This window comes from Rhipicephalus microplus, unplaced genomic scaffold (assembly GCF_043290135.1).
Source record: "Rhipicephalus microplus isolate Deutch F79 unplaced genomic scaffold, USDA_Rmic scaffold_24, whole genome shotgun sequence".
Taxonomy (NCBI): domain Eukaryota; kingdom Metazoa; phylum Arthropoda; class Arachnida; order Ixodida; family Ixodidae; genus Rhipicephalus; species Rhipicephalus microplus.
The window spans coordinates 5,084,783-5,097,993 of record NW_027464597.1 but is presented as its reverse complement, the minus strand read 5'-3'; the positions used below and the strand labels follow the sequence as shown (position 1 = coordinate 5,097,993).

General features: G+C 46.4%; 1 protein-coding gene across 1 annotated transcript in view; it reads left to right on the top strand.

Annotated features, from left to right (window-relative positions):
• The window catches only part of LOC142786491 (FAS-associated factor 1-like), a 66,604-nt gene that overhangs the window by 30,945 nt on the left and 22,448 nt on the right, over positions 1 to 13,211 (top strand). Inside the window, exons 11-13 of the mRNA XM_075884205.1 lie at positions 2,839 to 2,920; positions 4,678 to 4,826; positions 8,272 to 8,408. Coding sequence (XP_075740320.1) covers positions 2,839 to 2,920; positions 4,678 to 4,826; positions 8,272 to 8,408 — 368 coding nt within the window. The remainder of the gene's footprint in view (positions 1 to 2,838; positions 2,921 to 4,677; positions 4,827 to 8,271; positions 8,409 to 13,211) is intronic.

Below are 13,211 nucleotides of genomic sequence, written 5' to 3'. Positions count from 1 at the left end.
GTAAACTTTTAGAGCACATTATATCATCTGCAGTTATGACATATCTAACCACAAGCAAGTTCTTCTTAGCAAGTCAGCATGGTTTCCAGCGTGGCTTTTCTTGCGAAACTCAACTACTCGAACTAATAACCGATATTCACGAAGCAATACATAATAAAACAGACGTTGATGCTCCCTTTATAGATTTCGCCAAAGCTTTCGACGAGGTCCTCCATCACCGCCTAAATATGAAACTGAGTGCCCTCAACATCAATCCTAATAGCTGTGAATGGGTTGCTGTTTTCCTGTCCAATCAGTCTGTTTTTGGTAATAATACCTTGTCTCTATAAGTAAAAGTAAAATCAGGTGTTCCACAAGGTACCGTGCTAGGGCCAATCCTATTCCTAATTTACGATAATGATATAAGTAACCAATTGTCATCCCCAATAAGACTTTTTGCAGACGATTGTGTAATTTACAGACAAATTACTAGTCATACTGATACGAGTGCGCTGCAGTCTCACATTAACCAAATCACCCGATGGTGCTGCCAATGGCAAATGGAAGTTAATGTTCCAAAAACAAAGTATATTCAATTTACAAGAACTACGAAGCCTGAGCTGAATTATTACATGATAAACAATAGGCTAGTGGAAAATGTGACCACAATAAAATACTTAGGAGTTCATCTTGCACACAACCTCTCATGAAATGCTCATGTTGAGGCAATAGCCAGTAAGGCTTTAAGAGCTCTAGGATTTATTAAACAAAATTTGCACTTTGCTAACCAATCCACCAAACTTCTCGCATACACAAACTTAGTTCGCTCGAAAATGGAATACGCTGCCCTTATTTGGAATCCAAACCAGCAATACTTTATTCATGAACTTGAGGCTGTTCAAAACAAAGTAGCCCGCTTTATCACAGGAAAATATTCTCGGCTATATAGCATAACAGCTATTAAAACTTCGTTGAAATTACCTACTCTAGAAATACGTAGGCTTATCGCTGTGCTGTCTCATTTCCACAAGTTTCATTTCAGTGAGTCATCTTTCTTACATTCACAGATTAAACCAGCTCATCGCATTTTTCCATGTGTGGATCATGCTTACAAAATACAGCCCATGTTTGCCCGTACTAACTTCCTTCGTGACTCACCATTGTTTCTTGCGATTTATCATTGGAATAAAATACCAAGTGATGCTGTATCTGTGCGAGATCATGACATGTTTGTTGGCAGATTAATGGAGATGTAGAATGTAGAACTGTAACATTTTGTGGCTTTCTTTCGTTTAGTCTAGTGCCAATATCACATCAGTTATTGCACACCTCGTTTCATGCCATACTGAGTGCTACATTGCATTACTATGTCTATTTTGGTGCGAAATTTGTTTCTGCATTTACCTTTTTAGTATTTTTTTTGTGTTCTGTATAAATATTTCTGTTTTGCACATAACCCTGCTTTATTGTAACTACTCCCCTATGTAACGCCCAAATGGACCTTTAGGTTATACGAATAAATAAATTAATTAATTAATCGAATAAATTCTCTTGCATTAATCCAAAACAATTCTGTTTGCTTCATTCTTCACAACTACAGTCGTCACGCTGGCATTTATGCATGAAGAACTCACTCGAACTGCCGTCTCTTGCCTCTCAACGTACGCTCTTCCGCCTCTGTTTATTTCACAAAATTTATCATCATATTCCAACTCTTCGCGAGTCACTTATTTTTCAGCTTTCTTACTTATTGACTAGAATTGATCATCCTAATAAAGTTGTTGCCTAACCAAAACATGCAGTAATTCATTTATTCCCAGAACATCAGTAGACTGGAACCGCCTTCCAGGATCTGTGGCCATCTTGACCGATCATCACTTCTTTCGTTTTGCACTAGCTAGCACTGTATAAATGCACGCACCTACTTACCCGTTCTCTTTGTACACAATGTTTATGGTTTGTTCTTTCTTTTTAGCTAGCATTGTTTGAATAAATAAAATCATGCTTTACCCACCTCCATAATGCCTTTGAAATGAAGGGTATTACAAAATTTAAAAAAAAATAACTAATGCTGTCATTAGCTGCCACCTGGCACGAATATTTTAATCTACCTTCCTTGTATAGGCCTAAGGTCGTGTCGTGGGCTTATTCAGGTGGTCTGCACCAGTTTTTCGGGCAAGGCTGAGTGTCACTGTCTATAATCTTAGTTTTTTCAATTATACAGCTCTCAGATTGAGCGACAATTTTTCGTGGTCCCGTAAAAGTCATATAATCAGGGTTACACTGTCATTAATAAAATCATAATGACCTGGAATGAGTACAGAGTGGAAGAAAACAATGAATTTTCCAAGTACTTTTGAAGAAAAGCTTGAGGTATGCTGAATATTTGTGACTGAAATTCCAGCTTGATGTAGACTCATTTTCGAATTCACCGTCCCATAACTTTCGTTCAGACTGGTTTAGAACATCGAGTCTTGTTTTCTCGCGTTCTGTACTTATTCTAGGTTATTCTTATGTACTTAATTACTTTGTAACTCACTCAGTTCAGGCAAACAGGGGCTCCCAAAATTCGCATGAAATGATTGATGTTTCAAGAGTGAAGTGGCCATCTAGCAACTCCAGATTTGGATGGAGCCGAATCCTTGTCAATTGTGATTGCGATTGAAAGTGCTTATGTGACGCAGGTAGAACACTAGCTCAAAGTCCTTATAGTGGAATCATTGGATTGTCACCCCCCAGGTAGCTCAGCATTGCTTCAGTGTCATTACATCCAACTTGATTGACTCGATGATTGGACTGAGCATCAACTACTGCAGCTTCATGTTCATGTTAATTGACAGCGCTTCTTGCACTGTGCAGGTACGGGGACTGCTGTCCGCCCTTCTTTCAGGGAACACTAGCACAGGCCATCGAGGCGTCCTGCTTCAAGCCCATTCGGGAGGTAAGCTGCACTGTTGCACGTGGTTCCTAGCCGCGCATATTTTTTCACATGTGACAGAGTGTTTTCTTCTAGATGTTTTGTAGCAATAGCTTGCGCACAGTGAACTGGATTCACGGCAGTTTGGATTGACGGCTATATTTACCATATTGCTCTAACTTCAAGCTTTAAGGTGGCCCTGCAACACTTCTTGAGCATGGTGAGAAAATTCTCTCAATTAGCCATCGAGACTCCTGAGAACACGCGTGCTAAGTAATATAGCGCAGCACGTGGCCTGGAATTCACAATAAATTGCCAAAGTCGGCTAAAAATTGCTTTCTTTTCTCTGGACAAATCATGCTGCAAGCTCGAAATCGCTACGTCTCAGGCTAAGTATCAGCCATTGGCCGATTCGAGCACGGCGCGCTCGTTCATTACTGCGGCTGCTGCAGAACGCCACGACTTGTCCATGCATGTGCGCACAATCGCACTGAAAAGCCTTGCATTCGAAGGAAAAAAGTGCTCAAGGGCACGAGGTGTGCATAACGCATTTTCTTTCCCCGTTTCATCCCTGCCTGCTTAGCTTCGGGTGCTTTTGTCGGGACAAGACAAGAGAGAAAGTAATGGAGTTTGCGACAAATTTTAGCAACTCTGCACGTACCGGGCGTACTCTGAAAATTTCGTGGCGGTGAATTCATGAGACAAAGAGCTCCTTACGCAAATCCGTTTTATGGCTACTTAGAAAAGTGTTGCCGGGCCCTTTAAGATTTTTACCTGTATGGTGAGTTGCTTTTAACTAGCATGTATACTGGCTGTGTTAGCTTTGGAGCTATGGTTCTGAACTGCCAAGCTCGGGGCCTGGCACTCCAAATTTTGGCACTCGCATTTTCGGTTTCAAAGAGCATCAAGATAGGCGCGAGCATTTCCGCAGGTGAGTTGCCTACGTGACCAAGTAAAACTGTGATGTGGCAGTGGGTGAGTGGGCATCAACCCCAGCACAGCTATTACGCATAAAGCCGCAGGCACAGATTAAGAAGTCACTAATAGCGCAAGCGCAAGGCACGTGCCAAGCAAACAGTCAACACAAACTCGTGATGTAGGTTTTTTGTCTCACGGAAGGCACTTTAGAATCATTTTTTCTTTATGTTCAAGGCAAAAGTTCTCCTGACATTTTATAGATGTTCATGGTCTCCAGATAAATCCTTATCATTCATTTTTACCTATGAATGTTATTGTCTGTGCTCCTTTAAGGAAAGGCATACTGTTATGTAACTACATTTTTTTTGCGATCATACTTCTTCTGTTATGAAGTGTGTTGTTTTCTCTACTTCACCGCCCAATCTTTTTTTCTCAAATGTATGACGTTTACATGTGTAAAAACGTAGTGTATTTCGTACTTGGTGGTAACCCACACTTTCTCAAAATCCTGTTTCAGTGTTATGTGTATTCTAAGCTGATTAAAATATGTACTTGCCCCAAGTCACTACACATTAATTTTTTCAGGCTCCTAAAATGACATGTTAAGTGCCGCTAACTGTTCTCTATATTGCGATTCTTCTGCTCCACAACAGAAATTTTGCTGCTTCAGAAGCTGCTCCCAAATAAGTTTCAGTCATCTCATCCCTTTATTACACTGCATTTTTTCATTCCAACATCAGCTATATTGGCAGCACTGGTCACAGTATACTTACTGGTGTGATAATTCAAAATATTATAAATGGTTAGTGTGCAGTCGAGTTGGGCCTTGTTTCATGAACAATCACCCTTGATCTTTGATCCAGCGGAGGCCGTTGGTGCTGTACCTGCACCAGGAGCAGGGCGCAGGTTCTTTTTGCGGTCAGCTGCTCTGCTCGGAAGCGGTTATCTCTTACCTGACGCTAAACTTCATCCTCTGGCCGTGGGACCTGACGTTACCCTCCAATCGAGACAGGTGTGTGGGTGCACCTTTGCATGCAGTCAGTGAATGACATCCTTAGGGGTGCCCTATTTCTGGGATCTACAGACATACAGTCCCATCTACTGTTAAAGGGAACACTCGAATGACCGCCTGTCATACTGCGGACCCCATAACTGCGATTAGGCATAGAAACATTGTTCGTGCACGACACTAGTCTATCAGAAAAAGTCAAAACAGTCAACCAGCAGTGGTCTTATGAAAATCTGAGCCACTATGCTTTTGCCAGAGAGCGAAATCCGGAAATGGTGCACACAAAAGTGTTCGCTTTAACTGTAAACCTGTCTGTACAACAGTGTTGCGTAATGGGTGCCTTTATTCCAATTTCATTCTGGGAATTGGGATTTGCCGCAATTGCATTCCTTTTAATTCCTTGGAACGAAAAAAAAATGGCCGATCGCCACTTTGGGAATGGCAGGGTCGTTCAATTTCAGTCCTCAATGTAGGAAATGCATCTTGATACTTTTGTTCAGTTAAGAATGAACGACACCATAAATATAGTGTCATGAGATGCATTAGGAACTGCAAAAGTACGTAAAACTCGTTACCAAAGTCGAGGGTTAGTAGCTTGGTGGCGTATCTCGTGCTGTAAAACTACCCAGCCAATTCTCATTGGAGCACTTCTCCCGCTATATATAGTATTCTAATGGACAGCATGTTTGAGTGAAAGGTGATAGCTTAATTGTTTAAGGTTAAATTTGTTAGTTCTAAACTAATGCATAGCGTATTTTCATGTTAACAAAAGTAATGTTCAAGGAGCCTAAGCAATTTTGTGCCTCGTCTCGGTCGTGATCATGAAGAAAGCTAAAATTTGGTTAATGGGGAACAAAATGCTCTAGATATGCTGGTATTATAGAAAACAGTGCGCCACCGCTCGGGCACCTTGTGCCTTTGCATCGAATACGGAACACAGGGCCGCACTGCTCGTCAGCACTCACGCTTGTCGAGCATGCCTCGCAAGCATGAATGGGGTGAGGAGAACTTTGTGTTGACCTGTGCGCAGTTATGCAGTGTCTTTCTTGTTGCAAAGGTGATTTGCGAGTGTCAGTTACTAAACTGCTGGTGAGATAAAGATCAGGCTGTGCATAGAGTATTCGCCCCTTTCGTATGGGGTATCAATTAAAACCAACGTCCGAGGTTAATTTGTTACTCTCTTCAGTATCTGTTGGAATAATGCATTTGTTTGTATGCCACCTTATACTGCGGTTTCTCTTTTACAAATTGGCAGATTGTTCACACTTTTACATCTTGCTACCCTTGGCTTTGGCTAACTAAAGGTGAACCTAGAGAAAGCGTTGCGGCCTTCGACTTTAGTAGAGCATGTACTCAGGCCTACATGACTAATTTGAGCATGATATTACAGTAGTAGCTATTAAGGGTGTAGAAAATTCCTCCCCAATGTCGTTTTTGCTGGTGATGCAAACCCAGATATCTGCCGAGCCGTAGGAACCAAGCGAAGTTTCAAAAGAAAACAAAAAAAGGTAAGACAATTGCCCTCTACCTAACAATGTGTTGCACTTCACAAACATGAGCTGCTCAAGTGTGAACTGCTGGACGCAAGAGCCTGTGTGGTGATGCATTATGGTAGTGCTTCTCTACTAATCAAGACGTGCGGCGGCGCTTCCGCCACCGGGGCCTTTCCTTGCCGCCCTTAGAACAGAGCAAACAGGGGTTTAGTTCGGCGCCTGGGTTTTCTTCTGCAATCGGGGAGATGCCATCGTGGCCGTGGTTACGTGGGCTTTCCTGCTTCAGGCAGCTTCCTGAACCAATGCTTTCAAAAGTTAATTTTCTCTCTCTGTCTGTATGGCAGAGGAGTGCACACAGTTCATCGTGTACGACTGTGTGCTGAATGTGCTCACGTCAACACACATCACAACTTGGGAAGCGTTTTTTCGAACATTTGTCCGAGTCGGCCGATGGCGACAGAAGCTAGCACAAAGAGGTAAAGCTTGTAAAAACAGCAGACAGCTGGGGACTGTAGCTGAGGTGCCGGCGAGGCCAGGAAAAAATCACAAGGCGTAAGGGGAGGGGGGGGGAGGTGCTGCCGTTGAAGTTCCGCTCCACCACAGTTATGCGAAAAATAGAGACAAACTTGAGATGAACACAGTCAATATAAAGACAAACTTGTAGTAGGCGCATTGTGCTTGTAATCAGCCAAGCCATTTTAAAAATATTGCTTTATTGTTTGATTTGAGGCTCTGATCTATTAATGTTTGAAGTTTGAACAACAGCAAGTAAACGAAATCGTGCTCTATTTTCGGTAAAATACCTAATTCCAATCCTATTACCTTGCGGGCAAAATGTTACTTATTCTATTCTCATTCCATTTCTCCTAGCATATTCTCTATTCCATTACGGGTCTCGAAAGTGTGGAATGATTCTGGAATCATTTCCATTCTAGAGTGGCAACTCCACAACACTGCTGTACAACATGCTAGTTTTACTGTGTCGGTGGTTGGGCAGCATCAGTTTTCTTGAAAACCAGTAGCAATAACATTATTACGCAGCGACATGATATTTCATGAGCATTTGTACATTTTCATCAAATGCGATCTCTTTAGCTTATCGCTTGTCTGCCTCAGTGGTACAGTGGTTACAGTACTGGGCTGTTCACGTGGAAGTCACGTATTTCATCACAGACATGGTGGTTGCACTTGAACAGATGTGAAATTCTGTAGGCCCGTGTACTGCGCTACCTGCATCAGTGTGCTATTGTTGCAGGGTCGTGATGTTGACAAAACAGCAGGTGACATGTCCAAGACCAAACTCTTTATTTGGCAAATTGTGCCCAGAAAACAAAAGTCGCACTGCAAGCAACACACGTTGTTGACTGATAGCAGCGAACAGAGCGTTGGCCGTCTCTGATCTGATCTCTGGCAAGGTGCGTCATCATTTATACATGCGGCATCGGACATTCGAGCCTTACCGCTGGTGCTCACGGAAGCTTTCAAATTAACTTGACTATTTGCGTACTTCTTGTAATCTTGGCAGAATAAGCTCAAGCAACAGTGAAGCTTTCCAGACATTGCAGCATAGTCTGCATCAAGCATTGATAACGGTCCTTGTGCGGAAAAAACGACTACATCAAAAGCGGAGGATGAACGTGCGTGGCACTGTAGAAAACACCAGATGGTCGAAATCTCCAGAGCCCTTCACTATGGTATGCTTCATAATCATATCGGAGTTTTGGCATGTAAAACCCAGAATATTAATATTAATTCATTACTCACTGCCAAACAATGGAATTAAAGAAAACTGAAGACACGCACGATGTCACGTGAGGACATAGATCTTGTTGCTGTCAACATCAATTTTCAGTTAGTTAACCAGGAGTGGGAAAGCTTAGTATGCGCACTCGTCCACTGTTCTCGCGCCCACGTTGTTTTCTTCTCCTGACATTTTCGTTTGTTGCTCCTTTCAGGTTCCTGGAGTCGATCAGCCGGTCGCTAGGGGTCAGTGCAGTCAGTGCGGTCCGCAGCAGTGCACTCGACTGCCTTCCAGCACTAGTGGTGCTGTCACGGGTGCGGGGATCACTCGAAGTGCTCTCCTTAATCCCTGGTGAGCACTTCAGCCAAATATTTATGTTTGTTGCGAGCACTCTTTCTAGTACCATACCGTAAAAGCCGGCGTATAGCCCAGGATTTTTTAAAGACGATAGTTTTTCTTGGGGACCTTCGACGCGAAAATTTTGGTTTGTCTGTCTGTCTGTACATTTGTCTGTTTGTTCAGTCTTTACGGCACCCGGTATTTGAAACGACCGACCCCATCTGCAGTGCCCACCAATGTTGCTCAAGGTTTAGCATTAATACTTGTTCAATTGTCAATACGCAATTATTGTGCAAGTCTGCGACACCATAACAACACGTATATATTTTGCATGTGCATCTTTTACTAGAAAATGCATACATAAGTAATTTTAAGGACCGTAGCACTTATCACGCTGCGCTAGCCATGCAACGCTTGCACGGAACGGGGAGTGTTTCCAGCGCTTTGCTAAGACGCGATGGTGGCGGCACCTACCCATCGTCTTGCGTTCGTCACCTTATCACCTCTGAGATGGGTGCGCACACCTGTCTCAAAGCCGCATGCTTCGTTTTCCAAGAAGACAGCCAGATGGCGCTCATGTCTCACGTGTGACATCACCTCTTGACATGGCTTGATGCGCTCATTCGCCTCCGCTGCACGTTCGAGGCCCTCTAACGCAAGGCCTCCAAAATACCATTCACCGATTTTCTTGCGCAAAACATCAAATTAATTGTTCACTCTCTCCACACGCAAGACTCGTCTTTTGACGACATTTGTTTTCTAGATTTTAGGGCACGAAATTTTAGCCCCGTTTTATATGCGTGTCCCTAAATGTTTCAGCGGAAATTAAGTTTTGGTTTCAGCATAGCGCGGTGCTGTCATTATCAGGTGTTTGCACGCTTCTGCGCTAGTTGCTAGGTAGTGTTAGTGTCGTTAGCAGGCGATAGTCTTTCAGACCCACGCGTGCATCAACTGTCAGTGGCCTTTGCTTCAACTTGGCGCCCATAACGACGGCGACGATTTCGCTCCTGTGATTTTACGCCATGTCAGCACTACACAGACAGTACTCGGCAACCGTATTTACTCGATTCTACCGCGCCCTCGATTGTCACGCGCACCCGGTTTTGACGACGAAAAAAAAAAGTACGACATCGATTGCAACGTGCACCCATTTTTCTCGTTGGCCTGCACAATCACACCACTTGAAAAAACTACTCCTTTCGGGAGCGTTTTCCATTTAAATATAAGGTACGGTGGAAGCTTGTGCCCATCTGACGTGTAACAGAGCATTGCCGTCAGTGCAGTTTTACCATGGACCGATGTCAGCACGCGAACTTGCTTCGCCCCCTTCTTCTCGACGGTTGTGGTGCTAGGCATGTCCAAGTAAAGAGGCATCTGATCGGCACTCCCGATTTGCCCAAGCAGATAGCTGTTGTTGTGCCGCAAGTTTAGGACGAACCTCTGAAAACTGTGAAGCTTTTCATCGTACTCCTCCGCAAAACTTTTCGCATATGCATGTTCCCCTTTGGAGGAAAAAGCCTTTCCTCTTCCTAAAGTTAGTTAGCCAGCACCTGCTCGCTTTAAACTGGCTCCGTTTATACTTTTTTCTAAGACTAATTGCATAGCCCGCACTTGGAGCAGTTCTGTCGTCACGGGCCGCTGTGCCGCTCGCTGCTCAAGCACATACTCACCGAGCAGCTCTTTAATTTGCGGAAACCGACCCTGCTGTGGTCCACTGAAGCCTTTGCGCGAAGCTTTGCTGTCGACAATCTTTTGCTTTTGTTTCCGCCGGTCCCGCACGCACGTTTCGGGAACTCCGAACGACCGCGATGCGGCCCAATTTCTGTTCGTTTCTGCACACGCGATGACTTTTCTTTTAAAAGCGGCATCGTGGTGCACTCGAGTTTTTGGAGTCAGCCCTTCTACGCCGTCGATGCTAATGCACTACTAGATGACGAACTCCTCAGCACACGTACGAAGTGCCGCACATGGTAAACACATAGGCAGAAATGGCCGACGCACGTAGGGGGCGGTCATTTTGGATTTGCCGATGGCAATAGATTGACCGTAATTTTTTTTTTTTTTTGTACTCGATTCTAACGTGCATGCGATTTATGAACTCGCTTAACCGGTAAAAAGGTGCACGTTAGATTCGAGTAATTACGGTAGGCAGAAATGGCCGACGCGCCATGCCGACGCACGTAGGGGGCAGCCATTCTAACGCGCATGCAATTTATGAACTCGCTTAACCGGAAAAAAGGTGCGCGTTAGATTCGAGTAATTACGGTACTTTTCAAAGGAAAGTTATCCCTGCTGCCGAAACCATTGGCAATTGCGTCACGAAGCTGCAGTTTGGAGTTAACGAGCGGAGTATTTGCGGCCGGCAGAAGCAGGACGCCCTTTTTTCTTGCAGTGGCCAGCGAAAAAGTTTCCACGGACCAAAAAATGAAGTGTTTCTTGATGTGGGACGAGAACTTTGTGGTGTACACGTATCCCAAAGGAGTACGGCCACCAGCGTGGGTCCGGTTTTAGCGAGCCGCAGGGCACGCGTTGACCGTCGCTGTGGCGGGAAACACGATACTGCTCAAGTCGCAACACTTTATTGTGGCAACACCAAACGCAGTACAGCCCGTTGCAAAAAAGGCGCGGCGGGAAAGCAAGTAGGCTTATCCACGCCACGGGCACAAAGTACTACACAGGGTGCCACGAGCACATCTCCGCGGTAAAGGTGATCCACGGAGACACCGGGACAAAGGGCCCGGTTGCTCGAGCGAGGGCAAAGGCGCTCGCGTTGGCTTCGAAGGGAGACGGGTCGGCGTAGCTAGGCCACGCACTAGGACACCGTACTGCCCTTCGACCGTGAGTACGCAGCGGGGCAACAAAAGGTGAGCGTTCGCATCGGGCGCGAGGCGCCGTCAGCGAAGTCCGACGAGCCCCGAGCGACGGGACTCGACGGACGGAAAAAGAATGCGTGGCTCACCGTTTGAAGTCCCGGACTGTACTCACCGCACACGACGCAGCGCGCGAAAACCTCACGGGGGTCCCCACGCGCGGCGCCACAGTCAACATCCGCTACCGGGTGAGGGAGTTAAACGTCACTCCGCCCTTCCCAGCGTGGCTGACAGCAAAGGAGGGCAGACATGTCGGGACATGAGAATGGCAGAAAAGGCGGGAAAGCCCGCGCAAAGGCAGCGGGCCAGCCTCAATTCCCACATCCCCCTCTCCTAAACTTGTCCTTTACCGGTCTGCAAAAGGCAGCCGGACGTCACCCATGCAGTTAAAATGACACTGCTATGAGCGGTAGCTAACCTCAGTCCAGCCCTGCTACTGCTGCTTAAAAAAAAAATATGATTACAAAGGAGAAACAAAAACATAAATAACAAAATAAACACACGACACTATACAAATAACTGCGGAAGGGAGCACAGAAACGTGGCACTAGTGTTCGTGGTGCTGAAGGGGGATAGCGTCCACTGCGCGGAGGGGCGGAAAGGCGCGACAGTGTCCGCTGGGTGCGATGCCCGAGTGCGAGGTCAGAGGTACCGGAAAGGGGGGCTCACTGATGGCTCGTTGCTGGTCTTGATAAGCAGCGAGTCCGACGAACGCTGCCTCGGCTGTGCTTCGGAGGCCCCGCATTTCTGGCTCGATGATGAAGCTGGAACGTTGCGCGAAGCCGGGCCTCTCCAGTGCTCAGGGAGGCCGACCCAAATTGGCTGCGAATGGCGTTGGCCGGCAGCATATAGCTGCTTTCAGCTGGCCTCGCGCAGGAGCCATGGTGGTAAAGGCAGCGGGGCTTCTTCGACGACGGCCGAGAGCAGAGCACAGCCAGATGGTCTGACGTCAGTGGGTCAATGCCCCCCAGCACCTCCAGCGTCCGCATCGATGGGGGGAAGCCATGACGCACTCTTCGCGGGCTCGCACTGAAGCGTCACGCACTTACACACGCACACACACCGCCGACGGCTGCGCGAGCGTAGGCGCAAAGCGTCCTTCGTCTCTCTCTCCTGGCAAGCACCGACACTCAAGGTCACACACAGCTCCCTTCGCGGTAGACGAAACGAACACGAAAAAAAGTAAAAACAGAGCAAAACGACACTCAACATCTGGCGAAAAACATAAAACACAAATAACACTTAATATTAGACAAAAAACATAAAATACACATGAACAGTTCAAAAAAAAAAAAGAAACACTTGCAGCAGACAGGGCGGGGTCAACTCCTTTACGAGAAAAGGCCGTAAAGAAGCTAACCTATACTGAGGCTAGACAATAACTGAGGGCCTTCGGTTGCGGAGAAGTCCGCCGTCCGGCGCGAAATCACAAAGGTGACCGCTTCCTCAGATTATACCGGGGCGGGGTCCGAATGCGGTCCGCCGCTCCGGGTGTGCCCGTTGCTTGCGCGAAGTGCCGCAGGGCACTGGCGCGAGCTCGTCAGGCCGTGACAAAGGGCTTCAGGTCTGCGATGTGGGCACGGCTGAGTTTTCCCAAAGGGGATCTTTCAGCTAGTACGCGCCACGGACGCTCGCTGACAATCGGTTCATAAGACCGGGCGGCTTTCCAACCCTTGGCTCAACCGTTTGTCAGACGTGGCAGGCACGGAATAGCGATAAAAGCCACGCTTTGTGCCGGGCCAGGTCACAACATTGCTCAGTTTGCAAAAACTTTCGAGCCACTCAGGTGACGGCGCCCAACGTGGGGCCAGTGTGGTGTACACGTATCCCGAAGGAGTACGGCCACCAGCGTGGGTCCGGTTTTAGCGAGCCGCAGGGCACGCGTTAACCGTCGCCGTGGCGGGAAACACGATACTGCTCAAGTCGCAACACTTTATTGTGGCAA